The 23,311-nt window shown below is 46.2% G+C and overlaps 1 protein-coding gene across 4 annotated transcripts in view; it reads right to left on the reverse strand.

Moving 5' to 3' along the window:
- Positions 1–495: 495 nt before the first annotated feature.
- The window catches only part of LOC147107642 (F-box only protein 40-like), a 39,124-nt gene continuing 16,308 nt past the window's right edge, over positions 496–23,311 (reverse strand). For 3 of the 4 annotated variants that reach the window (XM_086006844.1, XM_086006842.1, XM_086006843.1), the window contains 3 exons: positions 21,499–21,526; positions 17,721–19,634; positions 496–2,607 (listed from right to left, as the gene is read on the reverse strand). In XM_086006844.1, coding sequence (XP_085862970.1) covers positions 2,374–2,607; positions 17,721–19,634; positions 21,499–21,501 — 2,151 coding nt within the window. In that variant the 5' untranslated portion in view covers positions 21,502–21,526 and the 3' untranslated portion in view covers positions 496–2,373. Of the gene's footprint in view, positions 2,608–17,720; positions 19,635–21,439; positions 21,527–23,311 lie in introns of all 4 variants that reach the window. The other variant, XM_086006845.1, reaches the window with a different exon arrangement.

The raw sequence follows: 23,311 nt of genomic DNA on the forward strand, positions 1-23,311 counted from the left end.
CCGCTCCCCCGAACTCCACGATGTTTTCGCTCACCCCAACACCACGATTTCTCCGCTCCCCCCACCCCACATCTCTTCCCCGCCCCGTGATCTCTTCTTCCCCCCCCCCCCCACCATTAAACCTACCTGCAGCCTTTCCTGCCACAGACAGCCTGTCAATCAGGCTGGCTGTCATGCGGGAAACCTGGCAAAAAAAAATCAAACACGCCCTGGAATTGGAAATCCACACTTCCAGGTTCCCACCCCACTCCGAGATTGCATCTCGGTAAATATCAGGTCTGTGGTGGCTCTTGGCTGCAGCAATCCCAAACTGAACCCTCTTCTCTCACATTACAGCCCTATATCATCCTCTGCTTCAAATGTTTATCCACATTTCCTTCAACAGAGGCAATGGTCTTTGCCTCAACTACTAGTACGTATAACACTATGAACTGAATGCTCAGCTCATCACTAGAGCGCAAATGCTGTGTAAAATAATGCAAGCATCACTGATAGCAATGATGATATGTTTTTAATAACATACTTTCATTCATAGTGCCTTAGCATATTGAAACATGTTAAACAATTATTTTTCAAGTGCAGGAACTATTGTTATGTAGGCAAAATGCACCAATGTCCCACAACCAGCTGAGGTGATTGACCAATAAATGTGCTTTTTGCTGGTGCTGCTTGAGGAAGGAATGCTGTCTCGGACAGCAGGAGAACTCCTGATCTTTCTTTGAATATTGCCATCTTCAACTTTCAACTGAACCACTGTAACAGACAGACATGATTTCCGTTCATCATATCATCTGAAGGATAGCACACTCTAATGCAATCTTGAGGGCACCAAGAATATCAGCATATACTATGACCTCACACCAAGGTAGGAAGTTGCAAACCACAACATTCACAGACAAGGGTCCCAGCTAAGTATCAGTTAAACCAAGCTGACCTTCTCTGAAATAGTAAGAAGCTAATTTGTACATCAAAGATTGACCGTCACGACACTCGACTTTGATTTCTAACCCCCACTCTGAAGAAAAATTGTAAAAATGACCTGCACCAGATAACACCAGCCGAGAGTTAACTTTACAGCAGCACAACAGTTGAAAAAAACAAAAATAAAGATTAGATGAATTTGCAATATAAAAGGACTTTTATCCTGCAACTAATCCATGTTATACCTGAGAGTATAGTTCTCAAATATCCTGCATTGTGCAGGACATTCCAGTCTTGGTTGTGTCCCACTTATCCATCAGCACAAACCTCAATTTTAAATCATATTTGCTTGTTGTGTAAATCTGGCATTCGTGTTAAAGAAAACATGGTGAGTATCCCACATGGTCTCCAGTGTGGTATACCATTGTTAAGGAATATAAAAGCTCAGCTTCTGCACAGCCACATTATTTTCACTTAAAACAAAACATCTTTTAAAATTCCGGTCATTAAGGTGGGAGATAGCTGTTCTGTGAATGAAAGTTATTTTTCCAGTGTCAACAAGGACTCCCAGGTTAAGTGTGGTATGAATTTGAAGCAAGGAAAGATTCCTTTTGGACACCTTAACCCCCAGCCTTAGAAGGCCACCTCATAATATCTCAGTAGTGCTACGACAAATGCATTTCTCTTAAAAAGCACAATTGCCTTTTCATTTTAATACAGCAGAAACTTTATTAAAAATATTTTTTCCCCTTCCTAATGCTACCACTACACAATTTCTCAGCCGAGAACACAGGCAATCAGGAGGAAAGCATCCTGCTCCCAGATCATTCTGTAGCCAACCACTAAAAGATGTACGAGAGCAAACCAGATTGAGTTACCTCCACTCCCCCATTCAACGTGTCCAGCTTCTACTCTGAATTTTCCCGAGACAGCATCATCAAAAATCCACAATGTTGAGAAGTGTAGGAATACCATTAACATACTACACAGGGGTGAAACCTGTTGGCAGATCCATGTTCTGTGCTAACAATAATATACTTTTAAAATTTCTGACATGAAATTATCTGATCATAATCAGTTTCTGACTATAAAAACAAACTCCTGATGTAAGTAGATTATTACTATGCCCCATTTGTTCCTACTGATACAGCCACATGACACACCTCTCACATACAAGTCCGGTTTTAAACTATTTTTTTATGCCGCCTGCCTTATTATGCAAGTGTAGAACTGTAGTCCTGAGTCTCATATATATCATGCCACAACATTGTCATTCCTCTCTAAGCTTTATGTGACAAATAAAACACAACTTTCAAGTAGCTTAGGGTTTATAGTAATACAATTAAAATAGAAAGATTTTAGCTGACCTAAATGTAATCTGTATGCTATCTACTTACCAGTTAAGAGTATTGAATGAAACAGTAACGAAATCAAGATCAAAACACTAAAACTTCATACAATCAGACTGGAAAATCTATTTCCTGCTTTTTTCCTACTAAACATATCAATAAGGCTCTTTTTATTTTGTTCCGACTCCTGAGACTTGCACATATTGATGAGAGGGACCGGCTTTGACCTACGCTCTGTCACATAGTATGAACAGGTTTTCAGATGTTCTGCCATGCTGGGGATGTCATTAAACCTCCAGTTGTCAACAGTAGAGAAGACAGAGCTGAACTGCCACGTCTGTAATAAAAAGAAAGGAGGTCACAGTCTTATTAATTCAGATTGATCAGTGCTACATGGGTTCAGACACAAGGTTTGCAAAAACAAATTGTACAAGTCAAAAGTACCGTATACTGTAAACAGGTAGTTCCAGGACTGAAATACAGGAAACTTTCGATTAACCAGCCCCTAAATAACCAGGACGCTCTATCCACCGGCAAAATTCAGGAGTCGGTTCAGGTAACTTTTTTTTACTTTTATTACTTTTTTTTTTACTCCATTTGTTGCTGTGCAAGGGTGTAGCTGAAGCTGTTGCTAAGCTACAGAGACGCTTGTAACTTGTGCCGATTGTTTTGAAGCTGAGCAACAGGGTTTGTTGTTTTATACAGAGCTCTGAGCTCCGTATCTTTTACTATAGCGTTCGGTTATCCGGAGTTGTTGATGAACCGGCACACGTCGGTCCCGTCCGTGCCGGATACCAGAAAGTTTCCTGTAATATGACATTTTTCACACCAATATAAGTGCAACTCCTGGTTAATCCCTGAGCAACATTAATGGCAGTTTTAGGGTGTGGAGTCAGTGCAAAGCCAAATGAGAGGAGGTGGTCTCATTCCACTTCACTTGGAGACAGCTGACACCCAATTTACATCCCACGAGCTTGAGTTTCCACTTGTTTCCATTCACAATCCAGGCGGACTCAGCTAAAACAGCTCAAAAGATTGGGGAATTTTAAACGTGAGCTATGCCCAAAACCACTCACGCTCGTGTTTTCCGTGATCTTTTATGCTGGTTCAAGATTCAATTCGCCTGAATTAGACCCCACGGACAAAACTGGCCACGCCCCCAGGTCGATATTGCGAGGTTCCGCTGATTGCGCTGGTTCAAGAAGGTTCTTCAAATTGCGCTCATTTTCTTAGGCGCACTGACACGTTTCAAAAGTTTTTTCATATCAACAATGAAACTTAAATGGTTCAGTATCGTTTTTATTTGAGTCATTTTCAGTGATTTTAAATTGGGTTACTCACAGGTGGAGGATTGGGCACCCTTATTAAAAATGTATATTTTTGATGATAAACCCATTTTTAGCTGTATTACCACTCTTAAATACATCAAGGAATACTTTTTATGGAAAGGAAAAAAGACAATTACATTCTATTACGCTGTCCGATTTGTTGCGATTGGTACCTCCCCGTTACGACACAACTGTGATTACATTGAGGAAACGCTGCTTCATGAAAAATTTTACATTTGTGATTATGCAAATAAATTTTAGCGGAAACTTGAAGCCTAACCTAACTAGCGCAACTTCAAGCGCATTTTGGGTGCAATTTCCCAATTGGGCCCAAAGCAGAAATTCTACCTCCACATGTTTAGAATTGGCACAAAAGCAAAACCAGTTTGCACCGATGCTAACTATTGTAGTGTGAATGCACCAATAGAGTAAACTAGAGCTTGTAAAACTAACTCCATTCCCTTGCAGCATACCACTCTCTCCACAAACATGGAATTCATGTTGCAGTAAGAGGTCTTCTAAAAGGAAAACTGGAGGATTTTTTTGTGCAGGACATCAAAAAGTGCTAACATTTATGAAATTAATTTGGTGTTGTAACTTATATTTAATCCTCCTCCACCTCATAATCTCTAAGTGCCTTGCACCTTTGGCAGCTGAGAAGACAAAGAGACCAGCTCACAAGCCTCCACTAATGCTGCTTTACAGCCAGCTGCTGCGGAAATTGGTGCCTCCCCACTATGACAGAGCTGTGATTACTGATATGCCTATCAATTAGTCCAATAAAAGGCGACGAGTTAAGAACGTAACTGAAGGTTTTTATTGGCTAAATAACAGAGCCCACCCTCGTGGGTGATCCGATCCAACAGGGAGGAATACTAGCCAGTCAGCTACCTTTATACCTGGGCAGGTAATGGGCGGAGTCGGAGGTGGTCAGCCCAGGTATAACAGTGCGACAAGAGGCGACCTCGTGTAGTGATGTGACAGTGAGAACAGTGAGAACAATATACAGTGATAACTATAACAGTGGTTTACCACATTCACCCCTTGTTTAGATTAGAGTCCGGCGGGGTGAAGTGTATTACCAGCTCTGGTATGTCAGTCTGTCCGGAGGCTTCGTTAGCCTCTCCGATCGTCGCAGCGGCGGTGTTACATTATCCGGTGTTAAAGCTGGTGTCTGCGTAGTCGGCAAAGGCTCGTGGGGTTCCGGCATGCCGTCTACCTCGGCTGGACTCGGGGGGTTGGGAGGGGGGGGGTGAGGGTGCGAGGTCTCGTAAGGAGACAGTGTCCTCCCGTCCGTCTGGGTAAGCCACATAGGCGTACTGGGGGTTGGCGTGCAGGAGGTTCACCTTCTCGACCAGGGGGTCCGTTTTATGGGCCCTCACGTGCTTTCGCAGCAAGACGGGTCCCGGAGAGGTCAGCCAGGTTGGTAGGGTGGTTCCCGTAGTCGACTTCCTGGGGAAGACAAACATTCGAGCATGGGGGGTGGTGTTAATGGCAGTGCAAAGTAGTGACCGGATGGAGTGCAGCGCAATCGGGAGGACCTCTTGCCAGCGGGAGGTTGGGAGGCCCTTAGACTTTAAGGCTAAGAGGGTGGCCTTCCATACCGTCGCGTTCTCTCTTTCCACCTGGCCGTTCCCTCGGGGGTTGTAGCTGGTGGTCCTGCTTGCTGCAATACCCCTCTCCAATAGGAACTGACGGAGTTCCTCGCTCATGAAGGAGGCGCCCCGGTCACTATGTATATAGTTCGGGAACCCGAACAAGGCGAAGAGTTTGTTCAGGCATTTAATGACCGTGTTACTGGTCATGTCTGGGCAGGGGAAGGCAAAGGGGAAACGGGAGTACTCATCAACGATGTTGAGGAAGTACACATTACGGTCGGATGACGGTAGGGGCCCCTTGAAGTCGATGCTCAGACGCTCGAAGGGGCGGGTGGCCTTGATCAGGCTTGCTCTGTCCGGCTTATAGAAGTGCGGTTTGCACTCAGCACAGATCTGGCAGTTCCTGGTCATGGTCCTGACCTCCTCGATGGAGTATGGCAGGTTGCGGGCCTTAATGAAATGGTAGAGTCTGGTGACTCCGGGGTGGCAGAGGTCATTGTGGAGGGTCTGAAGTCTATCACTTTGCGCGCTGGCGCATGTAATGCGTGAAAGAGCATCAGGGGGGTCGTTCAGTTTACCGGGCCGGTACAAGATCTCATAATCATAGGTGGAAAGCTCGATTCTCCACCTCAAGATTTTGTCGTTCTTGATCTTGCCCCTCAGCTTGTTATTAAACATGAAGGCAACCGAGCGTTGGTCGGTGAGGAGGGTAAATCGTTTGCCTGCCAAGTAGTGCCTCCAGCGCCGTACTGCCTCCACAATTGCCTGGGCTTCCTTCTCGACCGACGAGTGTCGGGTCTCGGGGCCCTGTAGGGTCCTTGAGAAGAAGGCTACCGGCCTACCCTCCTGGTTAAGGGTAGCGGCTAGGGCGAAGTCGGATGCATCGCTCTCCACTTGGAAGGGGATTGACTCATCCACTGCGTGCATTGTGGCCTTGGCTATGTCTCCCTTAATGAGGGAGAAGGCCGCGCACGCCTCTTCCGTGAGGGGGAAGGATGTGGTTTTCAGGAGGGGTCTGGCTTTGTCCGCATAATTGGGTACCCATTGGGCATAGTAGGCGAAAAGCCCCAGGGTTCTCCTAAGTGCTTTTGGACAGTGGGGGAGGGGTAGCTCCATGAGGGGGCGCATTCTTTCGGGGTCGGGGCCGATGACTCCGTTCTCTACTACACAGCCAAGGATGGCAAGGCGCGCTGTGTTAAACACGCATTTCTCCTTATTGTAGGTGAGGTTCAGCCGTTGGGCCGTACGGAGGAATTTCTCCAGATTCACGTCATGGTCCTGCCGGTTGCGGCCGCAGATGGTGACGTTATCGAGATAGGGGAAAGTGGCCTGTAGTCCGTTCTGGTCAACCATCCGGTCCATCTCCCGTTGGAAAACCGAGACCCCGTTGGTGACACCAAAGGGGACCCTAAGGAATTGGTAGAGGCGGCCATTCGCCTCGAAGGCGGTGTACTGGCTGTCCTCCGGGCTGATGGGGAGTTGGTGGTAGGCCGACTTGAGGTCGATGGTCGAGAATACGCGGTATTGTGCAATCTCATTGACCATGTCCGATATGCGGGGGAGGGGGTATGCGTCCAGCTGGGTGTATCTGTTTATGGTCTGGCTGTAGTCGATAACCAGGCGATTTTTGTCGCCGGTCTTGACTACCACCACCTGGGCACGCCAGGGGCTGCTGCTCCCCTCAATAATGCCCTCTTTCAGGAGTCGCTGCACCTCAGAGCTAATGAAGGCTCTGTCCCCAGCGCTGTACCGCCTGCTCTTAGTAGCGACAGGTTTGCAGTCGGGGGTGAGGTTAGCGAACAGGGAAGGTGGCGGTACCTTGAGGGTGGATAGGCTGCAGGTGTTACGCGGTGGGCGGTTTAACTTTCGCTGGTTGTCGACTGTGAGTGGGGGGAGGGGTCCACCGTATGCTAGGGTTACACTTTGGAGGTGGGATTGGAAGTCCAGCCCTAGTATGACGGCAGCGCACAGCTGGGGGAGTACGAGGAGTTTAAAATTTTTATACTCTGTCCCTTTAACCGACAATGTCACGACACAGTAGCCGCTGATGTCTGTGGCGTGCGACCTCGATGCCATCGAGATGCGGCTGCGCGTTGGCAGGACGGGGAGGGAGTAGTGGCTCACCGTGTCTGGGTGGATGAAGCTCTCCGTGCTTCCGCTGTCGAACAGGCAGGTCGTGGCGTGGCCGTTGACTTTGATGTCCATCATTGAGCTGGCCAGGTGGTGCGGGCGGGCTTGATCCAGGGTCACGGAAGCTAGGGTGTAGATGAGCGCGTCGTTGTCATGACAAGATGGCGGCGAAGATGGCGGCCCCCGTAGTTCACATGAGGCTCTGTTTAAATCGTTTGCCCCGCACAAAGATGGCCGCCCCTGCTGTTCCCATGAGGCTCTGCAGGCTTCGGCTGCCCCGCACAAAGATGGCCGCCCCTGGTTTTCCCATGAGGCTCTGCAGGCTTCGGCTGCCCCGCACAAAGATGGCCGCCCCTGGTTTTCCCATGAGGCTCTGCAGGCTTCGGCTGCCCCGCACAAAGATGGCCGCCCCCAGGGTTCGCATGAGGCACTGCTGGCTTCTGAGGATTTGCTTCTGCAGGCCTTGGAGAAGTGGCCTTTCTTGAGGCAGGTTTTGCAGGTCGAGTTTTTGGCTGGGCAGCGCGACCTCGGATGCTTCTCCTGGCCGCAAAAGAAGCAGCCAGCGGCCCGATCGGGGTTGCCTGATGTCGGGGCCGGTACCGGGGCTAGCGGGCCCGGTCGGATCCGTGATGCAGACGCTGAGGTAGGTCCCGGGGGCAGCGCTGTGAAGGGTGGTGGGGTGGGGGTCGGGCCCGAGTCCCAGGGTCGCGAATAGTACCTGGCAAACGCTTCCTGGTCTTGCTGGGTGGCCTCTAGGGTGAGGGCGAGGGCTTCGGCCTTGTCCAGGTCTATGTCCTTAGCTTCAAGCAGTCTTTGCCGTGTGTAGTCGGAACGTAGGCCTCTCACCAAGGCGTCGCGGACATTGTCTTCCATGTTCGCAGTAGCCGTCACCGCTTTAAAGTCACAGTTCCTGCCGAGTTGTCTCAGCGCTCGTGAAAATTCAGCTATCGATTCTCCTGGCTGTTGCTGGCGAGATCTTAAGAGATGCCTAGTGTACATGTAGTTTACCGGGCTCCGGTACTGCTGTTTCAGTAGGTTGATGGCGTCGTCGTACGTAGTCATGTCCTGGATGAGTGTATATACTCTCGGGCTCGCTTGGGCTTTCAGGACTCTTAGTTTGGATCTCTGAGGGACGACGGCTTCCTCCAGGTACGATTCGAAGCAGTCCAGCCAGTGTTTGAAGTCGTTGGCTGAGTTTGGTGCCTGTGGGTTTAGATCCAGGTATGGTGGTTTCAAGGCTTGCAGCCAAGCCGGCTGGTGTGGCCCGTTGTCTGGAGGCTGCTGTTGCTGTGCTGCTGGGTGAGCTCCTTGCTGTTGCTGTTCATTATCAGACATCTTTAAAATTTAGCCAATAAAATTGATATGCCTATCAATTAGTCCAATAAAAGGCGACGAGTTAAGAACGTAACTGAAGGTTTTTATTGGCTAAATAACAGAGCCCACCCTCGTGGGTGATCCGATCCAACAGGGAGGAATACTAGCCAGTCAGCTACCTTTATACCTGGGCAGGTAATGGGCGGAGTCGGAGGTGGTCAGCCCAGGTATAACAGTGCGACAAGAGGCGACCTCGTGTAGTGATGTGACAGTGAGAACAGTGAGAACAATATACAGTGATAACTATAACAGTGGTTTACCACAATTACATTGAGGAAGATCAATACCATGAATCCCTGAAATGTCTCGAGTGCTGTTTGTGCTTTAACACGAGATACTGACAGATTCCTGAAGGAACACTGGTGAGATTGAATCAAAAACAAGGTTGTTTTTACACATACAAGCAAGACCCCCACTAGCAGTAGCCTTTGTTACCTCTAGACTTGGCTATTCCAACGCACTCCTGGCTGGCCTCCCACGTTCTACGTAAACTTGAGGTCATCCAAAACTCTGCTGCCCATGTCCTAACTCGCACCAAGTCCCGTTCACCCAGCACCCCGTGCTCGCTGACCTACATTGGCTCCCGGTTAAGCAACGCCTCGATTTTAAAATTCTCATCCTTGTTTTCAGATCCCTCCATGGCCTTGCCCCTCCCTATCTCTGTAATCTCCTCCAGCCCCAAAACCTCCGCCTCCCACCCCCCGAGATATCTGCGCTCCTCCAATTCTGCCCTCTTGAGCATCCCCGATTTTAATTGGTGGCCGTGCTTTCAGCTGCCTAGGCCCTAAGCTCTGGAATTCCCTCCCTAAACCTCTCTGCCTCTCTACCTCCTTTAAGATGCTCCTTAAAACCTACCTCTTTGACAAAGCTTTTGGTCATCTGCCCTAATTTCTCCTTATGTGGCTCAGTGTCAAATTTTTTCTTATAATACTCCTGTGAACCACCTTGGGACATTTTACCACATTAAAGTTGTTGTTGTTGTCAGTGATTCATTAGTAGTTTTGTCATGTCTTCTACATGGAAGGAAACTCTCTACCAAAAGGGTAGCCATAATTGCACTTGTTGAGGACTTGAAGGGATAACAGCAAACCCAAGAGATGGTCAATGGTGGTAATGGGAACTCCAAACTTCAACAGGTCATATAACTTAATCTGACTAATTCAATATATTGAGAGGTATGGTAGCGTAGTGGTTTTGTTACTAGAATAGTAATCCAGCGGCCTGGACTAACAGTCTATGAGAATGAGAGATCAAATCCCACCATGGCAGTTTTTGAATTTGAATTCAGTTTAACTCTGGCAATAAAAAGCTACATCAATAAAAATGACCATGAAGCTGTTGGATTGGTGCAAAAGCCCAACTGGCTCATCAAGCTCCTTTAGGTATGGAAACCTGTTATCCTTACCCTGTCTGGCCTATATATAACTCCAGTCCCACACCAATGTGGTTGATTCTTAACTGCTGTGATGTGGCCTAGCAAACCAGTCAGTTTCTCAGGATGAGCAATAAATGCTGGTCTTGTCAGCGACTCACAAATCCCAAGAAAGAATAATAATGGCCCGGATTTTGCGGTCAGCGGCGAACGAACGGCGCTCACCGGTCGTTACACTTGCAGCTGCCCACAGACTTTCTGTGAGCTTTTGAGCGGCAACCTATGGTCATCGGGCATCTGAAACAGTGTGGCGCCCTCTACAGGGGATCGGGGACCTGTGTGAACAGGGAAGCAACAGCGTGTCTTTTCAACCAATCAGATTGAAGAATCCTTACTGAGGCACGCAGAGTCTCAACCAGGAACTGTAAGTTAGAATAATTAATTCAATGTAAAGTCCTGTACAGAAAACAAAAATAAATAGAGGGATAGAAAGATGGCATTGAGAGAGAGAGAGTGTGAGAGATAAAAGAGACAGAAAGAAAAAGTTAAAAAAAAATTACATTTTTTAAAAACCTCCCAACAATAATTAAAATCTGAAAGAATGAGACTCCACACTTGCAAAAGTTAATTTTCAGTGCCAGAGGGGTTGCTTGTCAGTGATTAAGGCTTAGCATGTCGTGAAAAATTCACTTACACTTGAATGGACAAGCCCTAACTTTTACTGGTGTGTTTAGTTGGTATCTAGAGGGTAAGTTGAGGACCACCATTTTAAGAACATAAGAAATAGGAGCAGGAGTAGGCCATTCGGCCCCTCGAGCCTGCTCCACCATTCAGCAAGATCATGGCTGATCTTCTACATCAACTCCACTTTCCTACCTTATCCCCATATCCCTTGATTCCCTTAATATCCAAAAATCTATCGATCTCTGTCTTGAATATACTCAATGACTGAGCCTCCACAGCCCTCTGGGGTAGAGAATTCCAAAGATTCACCATCCTCTGAGTGAAGAAATTTCTCCTCATCTCAGTCCTAAATGGCAGACCCCTTATTCTGAGACTGTGACCCCTAGTTCTAGACTCCCCAGCCAGGGGAAACATCCTCCCTGCATCTACCCTGTCAAGCCCTGTAAGAATTTTGTATGTTTCAATGAGATCACCTCTCATTCTTCTAAACTCTAGAGAATATAGGTCTAGTCTACTCAATCTCTCCTCATAAGTTTGCAACCTCACGCCCTTACCTGTATTTCAATGCCGAGTCTATCACCGAGGTAATGGTGTAGCGCAGCTTGTGGAGGAGCAGGGTAAATCGGACAGCAACTTCCGGATTTCTGCCTTTTACTGCCCATGTTCGATTTACTCCATAATAATGGTGAGTGCTGATAGCCTCGCTGTTATTCTTACCTCAAAATCCAGGCCCCCCCAAAAAATACCCTGTTCATTGTCCTTGCTGTCCAGCATATTGATTATAGTTTTTCCCTCACCAGTCTAATATACCAGAACCAATGATAGAACAGATAGCTCCTTCAAATGATAGCGAGCCCATACAAAGCAAATTATCTGCTATTGGAATGGTCTAATGTATTATCAGCAATGTTGTTTTTGCTTTGTTATCACTTTGAATGAGTTAAACAAGCTGAGGGAATGCATGTGATCAACAGACTGAATGATCTGAATGCCATGAGTTGCTATTCCCAGATTTAGTAACAGTGCAATCACGGATAGTTATTTTTAAACTGGCAGTGATAGAGATAAAAGAGGACTAAATGAAGGTCAACATACCATCAATGTTTGCTTTGGTAATGGAAAATTAACAAAATGGTGGTCCTCAACCTTTCAGACATTAATTGTTTGGTATATTGAAGATTATTTTACTTTCTGGATAACAGAATTATTTATTTTCATAGCATTGTGTTTATGGACATTACTGGTATTTTCGTTAATGCTCCATACCAATGAAAAAAACAACAACTTGCATTGATATAGCGCCTTTAACATTGTAAAACATCCCAAGGTGCTTCACAAATTGGCCCAGCAGATCAAAGGTGGCCAATAAGTCAATTTTGACACAGGATTTTATTGGCTGTATGCTTATGTCTGGCACTATGAAAAGTTCTATAATTTCTCTAATTACAATGCTTTCAACTCACTGAAGATGTCATTCCCCGTGAATAATTATATGCCAAGCTACATATCTGAAGGTGTCTGGAAAGTTAATTTTGTGCAAGCAGTAATTTTTTGGGGGGAGGCAGAAGCAGCTGTTAATTATAGATCATATAAAGAATTACCTTCTGTTGGATCTTCCTCATTCTTTGAATCTAATTTATCTTCCATGTATCCTCAAGACAGGCCCATCATCCAAACCAGGACAAATATGACTGAGCAAATGGCTTTCCACTTTGTGAAGGGGGTACAGTAGCATAGTGGTTATGTTACTGGACTAGTAATCCAGAGGCCTGGACTAATGATCTGGAGACACAAGTTCAAATCTCACCACAGCAATGGTGGGATTGCTGGGGAATTTAAATTCAATTTAATAAATCTGGAATAAAACTACCGTTCGTCGTAAAAACCCATCTGGTTCACTAATGCCCTTTGGGGAAGGAAATCTGCTGCCCTTACCTGGCTATGTGACTCCAGACCCAAAGCAATGTGGTTGACTCTTAACTGCCCACTGAAATACAAAGAAGTATACTAAGAATAAAACCGGACAAACCACCCGGCATCGACCTAGGAACCGGACACGACAAATGCACACCCAGCTCAGTCAACCTTGCAAAGTCCTCCTCACTAACATCTGGGGACTTGTGCCAAAATTGGGTGAGATGTCCCACAGACTAGTCAAGCAACAGCCTGACATAATAGCAAAATACTGCGGATGCTGGAAATCTGAAATAACAACAGAAAACGCTGGAAAAACTCCAGCATAATCATACCTTTCAGCCAACGTCCCAGACTCCAACATCACTATTCCTGTCCCACCGGCACAGTGGTATACAGTCAGGAAGGAATGGCCCTGGGAGTTCTCAACGTTGACTCCAGACCCCATGAAGTCTCATGGCTTCACATCAAGCATGGGCAAGGAAACCACCTGCTGATTACCACCTACCGCCCTCCCTGAGCTGATGAATCAGTATTCCTCCATGTTGAACACCACTTGGAAGAAACACTGAGGGTAGCAATGTTTTCTGGGTGGGGGACTTCAATGTCCATGACCAAGAGTGGCTCGGTAGCACCACTACTGGCCGAGCCCTGAAGAACAAAGCTGTCAGACTGGGCCTGCAGCAGGTGGTAAGAGAACCAACACGAGGGAAAAACCTACTTGACCTCGTCCTCACCAATCTACCTGTCGCAGATGCATCTGTCGATGAGAGTTACCACAGCACAGCCCTCCTGGAGACGAAGTCCCGTCTTTACACTGAGGAAAGTTTCCATCTACCACGGTGCTAAATGGGATAAATTCAGAACAGATCTAGCAGCTCAAATCCAAATACCGCCCCATCAGTCTACTCTCAATCATCAGCAAAGTGATGGAAGGTGTCGTCGACAGTGCTATCAAGCGACACTTGCTCACCGATGCACAGTTTGGGTTCTGGATCACTTGGCTCCAGATCTCATTACAGCCTTGGTCCAAACATGGACAAAAGAGCTGAATTCCAGAGGGGAGGTGAGAGTGACTGCCATTGACATCAAGGCAGCATTTGACCGAGTGTGGCATCAAGGAGCCCTAGTAAAATTGAAGTCAATGGGAATCAGGGGAAAAACTGTCCAATGGCTGGAGTCATGCCTAGCACAAAAGAAGATGGCTATGGTTGTTGGAGGCCAATCATCTCAGCCCCAGGACATTGCTGCAGGAGTTCCTCAGGGCGGTGTCCAAGGCCCAACCATCTTCAGTTACTTCATCAATGACCTTCCCTCCATCATAGGGTCAGAAGTGGGGATGTTTGCTGATGATTGCACAGTGTTCAGTTCCATTTGCAACTCCTCAGATAATGAAGCAGTCCGTGCCCGCAAGCAGCAAAACCTGGGTGACATTCAGGCTTGGGCTGATAAAGTAGCAAGTAACATTCGTGCCATACAAGTGCCAGGCAATGACTGTCTCCAACAAGAGCGTGTCTACCCACAGCCCCTTGGCATTGAACGGTATTACCATTGCCGAATCCTCCATCATCAACATCCTGGGGGTCACCACTGACCAGAAACTTAACTGGACCAGCCACATAAACACTATGGCTACAAAAGCAGGTCAGAGGCGAGTGTCTCACCTCCTGACTCCCAAAGTCTTTCCACCATCTACAAGGCACAAGTCATGAGTGTAATGGAACACTCTCCACTTGCCCGGATGAGTGCAGCTCCAACAACACAAGAAGCTTGACTCCATCCCAGCATGCCAACAACCACCTAAACATTCACTCCCTCCACCACCAGCGCACTGTGGCTGCAGTGTGTACCATCTATAAGATGCACTACAGCAAATCATCAAGGCTTCTTCGACAGCATGTCCCAAACCCGCGACCTCTACCACCTACAAGGACAAGGGCAGCAGGCGCATGGGAACACCACTACCTGCAAGTTTCCCTCCAAGTCACACACCATCCTGACTTGGAAATATATTGCCGTTCCTTCATTGTCATTGGGTCAAAATCCTGGCACTCCCTACCTAACAGCACTGTGGGAGTACCTTCACCACACAGACTGCAGCGGTTCAAGAAGGTGGCTCACCACCACCTTCTCGAGGGCAATTAGGGATGGGCAATAAATGCTGACCTTGCCAGTGACCCCCACATCCCATGAACGAATAAAAAAAGTAATTAGACAAGTCCAAGGTATGAGATTTTCAGTTGCAAGCCAGACACCCAAGGCCTTGACATGATTAAAAGTGGCAAGCTGTTGCCATATGGACTATAGGGGACAGCCAAATACATGCTTTTGTCCTCTTTTATGCATCCTTTTTTCCTCAGCACTCTCTCCTGATCTTTTCCCCATTTCTCTTTTTCTGTCGCCCTTCTACTGTATTTCTATTTGCATTTTTACAACCCACCTACCTGTGAGATTTACACAGGTTTTCCCTTGAAGGAGATGCTATGCAAGGATATCTCTGAATCCATAATGCTAGTGAAAACTTTCTGTTAAACCAAAGACTATAATTTTAAAAGACATCTTTCACCATCACTACAAATACTGAATAACCTTGACTCCAATCTTGGCTTCTCTCAATCTGCAGTGACAAAGCATCAGAAGTGTTGCAGATTACCAACGTAGTCCATACATGAGGAGGCTTGTGGCCCTGAAGCAGTAGGGTAGAAGATTGCGATCACCTGTGTGAGATGATAGCCAATGCAGGAAAAGTTGAAAATTGGTAGGCCTGAAAATTATGTTAGAATCATTGAACTTTCCTAATCCTCAACAGCATTAACTGTCATGACCAGATCTGTATCCTGTTTTTTTTTTAATGGAAACAGCCTTCAACGCAGACTATTATAATACAGTAAAGGAACAGTAAAGTCCAAACCTTCACAATTAGAGATGGAAACAAGACAAAAATAGAGCGGCAGTGAGGCCTGTGATATTCAAGGGATATGGCATTAACGTGGAATGGTCACAGATCAAACCCCCACAATGTAATAGAGCTGTTGTGAACTCACCACTCTGGGCATAGTAAGTTGAGGCCAATGTGATGAGTGGCACCCAGTTGATGAGCTTGGGTGTTGCTTTTAAGCATTGTAATTCACACCCAAGAAATATTTGGGCTCTTAAAATGTTATTACCACAGTTGTAATTCTCAAAAAATCCTAATGGTCTCTATCGGCTGGATTTTGCGGGGTGGTCAGTGGGCGCGATCGGTGGCGGGTCGGGTGGGAAAGTGGTTTTTTTCCCCAGCGGGTTGGGACCCCGCTGTGAACCCGCCAGCACGCGCCTTTACCAAATGTCAGGTCTGTCAGCGCTGAGCAGACCCAACATGCAGCGGCGGGGGAGGCAATTAAAATAATTAGTGGCTTGTTTACAGCCACTTACAAAGGTTTTTTTCCCCAGCTTTTTGGATTTTGACAGGACGCCCACCAGTTTCCTGCTGTGCCTAGACCCCATCTGTGAAGCTGAGGCGGGAGGTCAGTGGTCACTGAATCAGCTGATGAGTTGACAGCTTCAAATGTCAAGTCAAAGCTCCCAGCTAATTGACAAATGTTCCCTTAACCATTAGCTTCTCTAAACTGCACTTCCACTACAGATTCAGGATGCTGCAAGTCTTTTCACAAGTCTCCATCCAGTCTGACCTCATTACCTCTCCTACCATTGACAGAGCGCTTCTGTCATCTCTACTTCACCTGCCATCTATTCCATCAGCATGGGTGCCCTTGAAACTCTCTCACCCTGGTCCACAGAATCCCACCACGATCAGCCCCAACACCAGCATCACCAGGCACACCAGCAGCACCCGACCACAACGCTGCCCGGGAGGCCAGGGATGGCCTCACCATGGCCAGATTTACTTCAATTGACGCTGTACACCCTGGCTGCCGCATGATGTGCCAGGTTGGCACCACCCCACACCAACAACATAATGCATCCCTACAATGCCCAAGTCATTCCTTTCACACTCATCACCATTGCGGGGGATACCGTTATGTCTCACCATTCACTGCAACTCACAAAGCTACTTCCAAAGGTGCACACAAATCTGTCCAAGAACGCAAAGTGTTGAAAATAAAGATGTTTGACAGCACATAAACAGAAACTTTACATGAACATTGCATAAAACACCCAAGTGCCTATCCTTGTGTGTTGTTAGTTGGTATGATTGCACTAGGATGAGGGTGAGTGTGAGGGGTGGCTAGTGAGATGGGGGATGTGATAATGTAGATAGAGAGGGATGGGTGGAGGTGCAAGGTAAGTTGGTGTGAGTAAGGATCTGCAGGAGTAGGGTAGGGAAGGTAGAGTGATGTGGATGTGATGAGAGGCACAGCAGGATGAGCTTGAGTATGGCTTTGTACTAACATTTCGTGATCTACTGAGATCATTGAAACGTTTGCGGCACTGCACCCAGGTCCTCCTGACCACATCCCTGCTTGTGCCCTCCTCTGCAATGTGCAGCCAGGCTGTGTTGATCTCACGGTAAGGGTAGAGGACCTCCCTGCGTGCTGTGACTCCCTCCATAAGCATATGGAGGGAGTCATGGGAGAGCCTGGGTGCAACCTTGCACCTCTGTGCAGTGCTTGTCAGTGTTTGCAGCACCTCAATGTTGTAGAACACTGACAGCACAAATATCACAATAAAGTTGGCCATGGTCCCTTTAAGGAAACCGGCTGATGACGCATCATTAAATGACGTCACCAAATCTGCTTCCTCTAATTGGCCGGGAAACGTGCTGGGCGGGCTTAACAAGCCCCATCAAGGGAAATTCATTTCAGAGGCCAGGATGGAGACAGCAGCGGGGTCAGGACCCGCCACCGACATCACCCACCACGGACCTGCCGAGGTTTGTAAAATCGCGGCCTTTGTTTCTACAAACTCTTCACTGAATTACATTTAATTAGGTTGAATATGGCGATGCTGGTATCAGTCTAAATTACAGATGCAGGCAGGCAGCTACTGAGCTTTTTAGTAGTTTTCTTTAAAAATTCAAACTCTGATCAAGATAAAGAAATGTACTTGCCCGTTTTCGAGCTCGCCAAGAATAGCTTCCCTGTGAGTAACTTTTCCTTTCCCAGACAAGAAGGACCATGCCGTGCTCTTGCAGTAAAGTAGAAGAGACCTCATTCATCAATATAGACACTTGGGACAGCTGTGCTAGGCTATAGCTGTCCAAGAAGCTTGCGATGTGCCTCAGTATCTCAGATGGAAGACTACTCAAGCTAAGCATATTCTTCCCACTTTTCCATACATTTAGATCCCCGTGACTGTTCTGACACAGAATTGCAGGAACATCTGGTTTGACTGCAAACGTACTTTGGTGATGATTGTAGATCACCTTTGCCTTGTGCGTGGAGGGGCAGAATCTCTGTTGTGAGTAGGAACAGCCAAGATAAGCTAGAGGACATCTCTGTACCATCCATCCATTCAGGCATGACTGAATGTCAGCATGCACATTCTTGAAGTGTGATGAAAACTCATCTCGTCTGAAGAAATGGTGGCACATAAATGTAAAAGCAGGATTCAATTTGTTGTGTCTGTTTGTGATGCACTCTGCCTGGAGTTGCAGATATAGACAAGAGGCTTTCTCTGCTGCTACATCCGCCAAAACTACATCACGGCCAAAAGGAGCAGAGGGGAAAGAATAAGTCTGAGTCCCAAAATCAATAGTCAGTCCATCAGTGGCCTTTGTTTCTGATATAACATGGCCTTTTAGCACTTTTTCCAAATTACAAAGTAATGAAATAGTAACTTCATCATTTTGATGACATTTTGTCTCCAGGTCAGAAGTGTCCACAGCTTTGTTCTCCTTTTTGGCCTTACTTGCAAATGTATCTCCAAAAGGTGTACGATTGGCACGGTAGCTGGTGGGAAGCTTAAATGTATTGACAGTTCTAACCTCCTGGGCCTCCAGTTTCCCATAAACAAAGTCTTTTTCTTTGGGTGTACATGCACTCATCTGGCCAAATCGAATAAGCATACTGCCATGATGCACCAAATACATATTGAACTGTTTCGTATCCATCTGTGTTTCTAGCCTATCCAAAACACCTTCCTGCCAAGGAGCTTCACCTGTCTTTTCTACTGCTGCTAACAAAGCTGGGTCTTCCGTAATGGTTTTATTTTCAGACAAGTTTTTCTTATTTTTAGTGCTGGCTGATGAATTCTCACTCTTCTGCTCAGTTATAACTTTTGCAGTTTTCTCTTCAATGGCACAGCTACCTTTATCCTTACTGAAAATATGCTCCCAAGTCGAATACCTAGTTAAATCTACTGCCTCACTGGATTCTGCAAGAGCTTTTTTTTCTTCCTGGGTGAGTTCAACCATCTCTTCCACATCTGCACTGACTTCATCAATTCCATCTTGATGTGTTTCTGCTCCTGTTTCAAAAAAATTTCTATCCAAAGATGCAGAAGCCAATAGCTGTCCTCCCACTGCCCCTGCTTCATTCAAATCCAAATCCAAATCATTTTCATCAACTGTCTCTGCCATCTCTGGGAAAAGTTTGGCCATCTTCATTGAATTGAAAAGAATCCCCTGATCCCTCATTGCAGTGCCTAAGTCCAAACTCTCTGGATTCAAGGATTCTTTGACTTCACTATTCTTTAATGTTATGTCATCTTCATTAGCTGGCCAGCGGTTCCATTGTATTGAACAGCACACAATGCTGGCAGGACAGACACGAAGGTGTTTGGAAAGTTTGTGGCGTGCCATGGAGAAGGGGCAGCCAAAGGCTGAATTTAGGCAAGGAACATGTTCCAGTGGACACAGCAATGTATGTTCGTTCTCCTTACACTGATGGAAAACAGCACCACACTTGGAAGGGCAACTGATAACCAAACAGGCAACAGAAAGTTCAAAGGGCTTTCTGCAGTGCCGACTATAACACTTTTCACAGTGCATGTGCAGTCGCGGAGTCGAACTTCTATTTCTGATCTATAGAAACAAAAAGATATTTCTTTAATTTCATAGGTTTACTTGATTTACTTGTATATAACTGTGTGGTGTATGTGTATATAATCTGTACATGTGTGATGTCAGACTAGGATTATGAATATGTGTATATATTTGTGTGTACATGCACTAAAATGTAAATCAGAGTATATATACAATTGTTCTGACTATAAATTTTCTACTCTGTGATACGATCAAGCCTATCTAGGTCAAAAGGAGCTTGGTTTTAACACCCAGTGTGATTCAGGCAAGTGAGGCAAGTGCAAACCACAGTTACAGATCTAAGTTTGAGACCCAGGATATTTTAACTCCCTGGCTCTATCTGCATGTCACTAGTCAGCTGCCTGCACAAAATAGGCAGAAAGTGGCACCTGACCAATGGGCAGGAGAGCAAGTTTGGGTGGCCAGAGGATGCCAACCAGCACCAAAGGAAAGCTTGTTAGCAAGCAGGTAAATTGTGGTAAAGGAGTTTTGGGGAGGGTCAAAAAAACCTCATAATATTTAGAACTCTCCCTGAAAAGCTGTAATAATATTTACAATGTTTACTCTACTTAGCAGTACTGTTCTCCACACAATTTTTGTCTCACTACCACCCATTTCTAGGTGTAAATGCATTGGTAGCGAGACAACATTTCAACATTCTAAATCATAAATAAGAGTTGCCAATAGTTAAAATATGCAACTTTAATTGATGTTCATATTTGTTATTCTCAGTAGACAATTTTGTTGTTCTCAACCAAGTTGCCAGTTAGGGAACTTTATGATTTTGAGAGACATTTTGCTTGTATTACATTGTGATTCTTCCAACCTGCTGAAGGTTTAGGTTCTGTTCTACAGCTGCCTACCTTTCAATTTTTGGGAATCCTTGGCTGCTGCACCCTTTGCATCACGGCATGTGGATCTCATTGCACAGAAGATATCTGCATCTCATCCAGCAGTACCTAGCCACCAGAACGTGCATACTCTGTGAATTTTCCTTGCACCTCAGACAGAAACAGTACATAAGGAGGTTCCACTTTCCCAAGGAGGCCATTCAGGATTGTGCAACGGGCTGGAAAATGATCTCTACGCCACCTCCATCATTCCCACTGCACTTCTAGTAACAGGAGTCTACATTAATGCTTTAATAGATTCTTTCACACTGCTAAGGAGGTATACCCAATATTTTTCAGTTCACTAGCACACCTCACTGGTTCTACAAGGCCATTGATCTGCAGAAACACTGAAACCCTGCCTAATTGATGTCTCCAACAAGTTCACAATTTTGCTTAAACCGGAAAAGACAACGCTCTCAAACCGGTCACCCAAGACCTCCATGGCAGCAGCAGGTATAGATGCCAGAAAGGAAATTTGTATTGCTTCAATAGCCTATGTGTTCTGTGTATCCACTGCACGCCTGTTCATGGTGCTGCCATGCTCCAGAGTGGCCTGCAGTGCTGTGGTGTCATCCCTAATGCTACCACACATGCTAGCCCTGGAAAGAAAAGAAGCATAAAGCAATGAAAAAATGGGCTCAGCATTCCACCTCGGTGAGAAACTCTGGGCTGGCGGTAAAGAATGAGGATTTTAAAGGCAAGGCGTGAGGGGTGGAACAAGGTGAGGTGCTCAAAGGAGAAGCCGAGAGAGGAGTACGGGGAAGAGATCGAGGCGAGGTTTGATGATAAGGGCCACACCGCCACCACAGTGGTTTAGGCGGGGCAGGTGGTGGAAGATTCAAATGTTAATCTCTGCGGGGAGTCAAACTTCCAATAACTATGAAGTAAGAGTCACAATAATTTGAGCATTACTTTTTGGCCTTCTTGGAATTTTGTTTACTGCAGATGACAGTCTAGTTCAAATTTCTTACCATTCTGACTAGTCCTCTTTCTTCTCAGCTGAAAGAATAAAGAAAATTGCTTTAGATATAATGCAACAAATTTAAAGTACAATAAGTTTCCAAAAAATAAGTCATTCTGAACAATTTTAAAACAATCCAGCTTATCGAGTGTGACTTGGATGGAGTATGGTTTATGGTGTGGGTGGTGCATAATAGTAGGTGCACTGTGGGTGAGTAGACTCACTTGTAATTGATGTACAGGAAACTCTTTTTTATCCGGCACCTAAATAACCGGAAGTCTCTGTTAACCGGCAAAATTCAGTAGGTTCAGGTAAGTTTTACTTCATATTAGTGGCCTGTTCCTGGATCTGTGGCCGGGTTCCTGCACCTGTTGCTAAGCAACAGGGATGCTTGGATCTTGTGGTTGGAGTTCCTGCACCTGTTGCTAAGCAACAGGGAAGCCTGGATTTGTTGCTGTGTACGGAGCTCTCGTACCTTTTACTATATCTCTCTGTAATCCGGACTTTTTGATAAACCGGCACCACGCCGGTCCCATTGGTGCCGGATAAAAAAAAGTTTCCTGTATTGGGAATGAAGCATAAGTAATAATGGCATTCATTCCAATAGCAGTATCAATGATCCTCAGGTCAAGTATAAGTAAAGGATCTATTACAGAGCTCCACAACATTTTTCTGACAACCTGACTCAACCTCAAAACCAACAGTGTGACATGTCAATTTCTTAAATTCTATCCTCATGAATGTCTCTATATAATACAGCTAATTACTGTTGAATTTGAGCATTTTTTGGTAGACATTATCATTGAAATTAGATTCAGAGGCTGCGACTTTCTCAGCGGGGTCGGGATGGGGGCAGGTCAGCTGGTTTCCAGGTTCCAGTCCCGCCCCCAGCTGCCTCTGCTCTACAGACGCGATTTTCCCTTGATTGGCCTTGCTAAGAACACCCTGCGGGCTTACCGGCCAATTAACAGGAAGCGGGTCTGATGACGTCATTTGATGACGTGTCATCTGCCGGTTTCCTTAAAGGGACCATGCACAATTTTATTTTGACAGTTGATTTTTCAGTGTTTGACAGCATTGAGGTGCTGAAAACACTGAATCACTGCACAAAGGTGAACTCTTGCACCCAGGTGCTCCAATGACTCCCTCCATACGCACCTCCACCCAACCCTCTCTATCTACTTTATCACTTCCCCATCTCAATAGCCACCCCTCACACTCATTCTACTGCAAGCATACCAACTAACAACACACAAGGGTGGGTACTTGAGAGGTTTAGCCAATGTCCGTGTGAAATTTCTGGTAATGTGTTGTCATACAGTGAAATCTCGTTTTCAAAAAGTGCCCCTTATTGGACAGATCTGTGCGCACATTGAGAAGTATCTTACTGAGTTCCAGTGATTGTTCAGTCATAACTTCCCCCCCCCCCCCCCCCCCCCGCTATAGTGATGAGTGTGCATGGAATGGCTTGGATATTAAAGGGATGCTTCACGGTGCTGATGTGGGATGGTGTCAACCTGGCACATCATGTGGCAGCCAGGGTTTACATCATCAAATGAAGAAAATCTGGCCATGGTGATGCCATCGCTGGCCTCCTGGCCAGCAATTTTGTCAGGGGCTGATGCAGTGTCCAGTGCAGCATCAGGTGATGGCGGCGAAGGTTGGTGATGAGATTGGTGATGATTGTGGAAGGATTTGGAGGACCACGGTCTGATTGTTTCATTGGCTCCGATGTTGCTGGAATAGATGGCAGCTGCAGGTGAGATGACAATAGCGATCGGTCACTGGTGAGAGAGGTTCTCCCAATGAGTGACACTGGACAT

Source organism: Somniosus microcephalus, chromosome 14 (genome assembly GCF_052327205.1).
Source record: "Somniosus microcephalus isolate GS21.2 chromosome 14, FLI_Smic_1.0, whole genome shotgun sequence".
Lineage (NCBI taxonomy): Eukaryota > Metazoa > Chordata > Chondrichthyes > Squaliformes > Somniosidae > Somniosus > Somniosus microcephalus.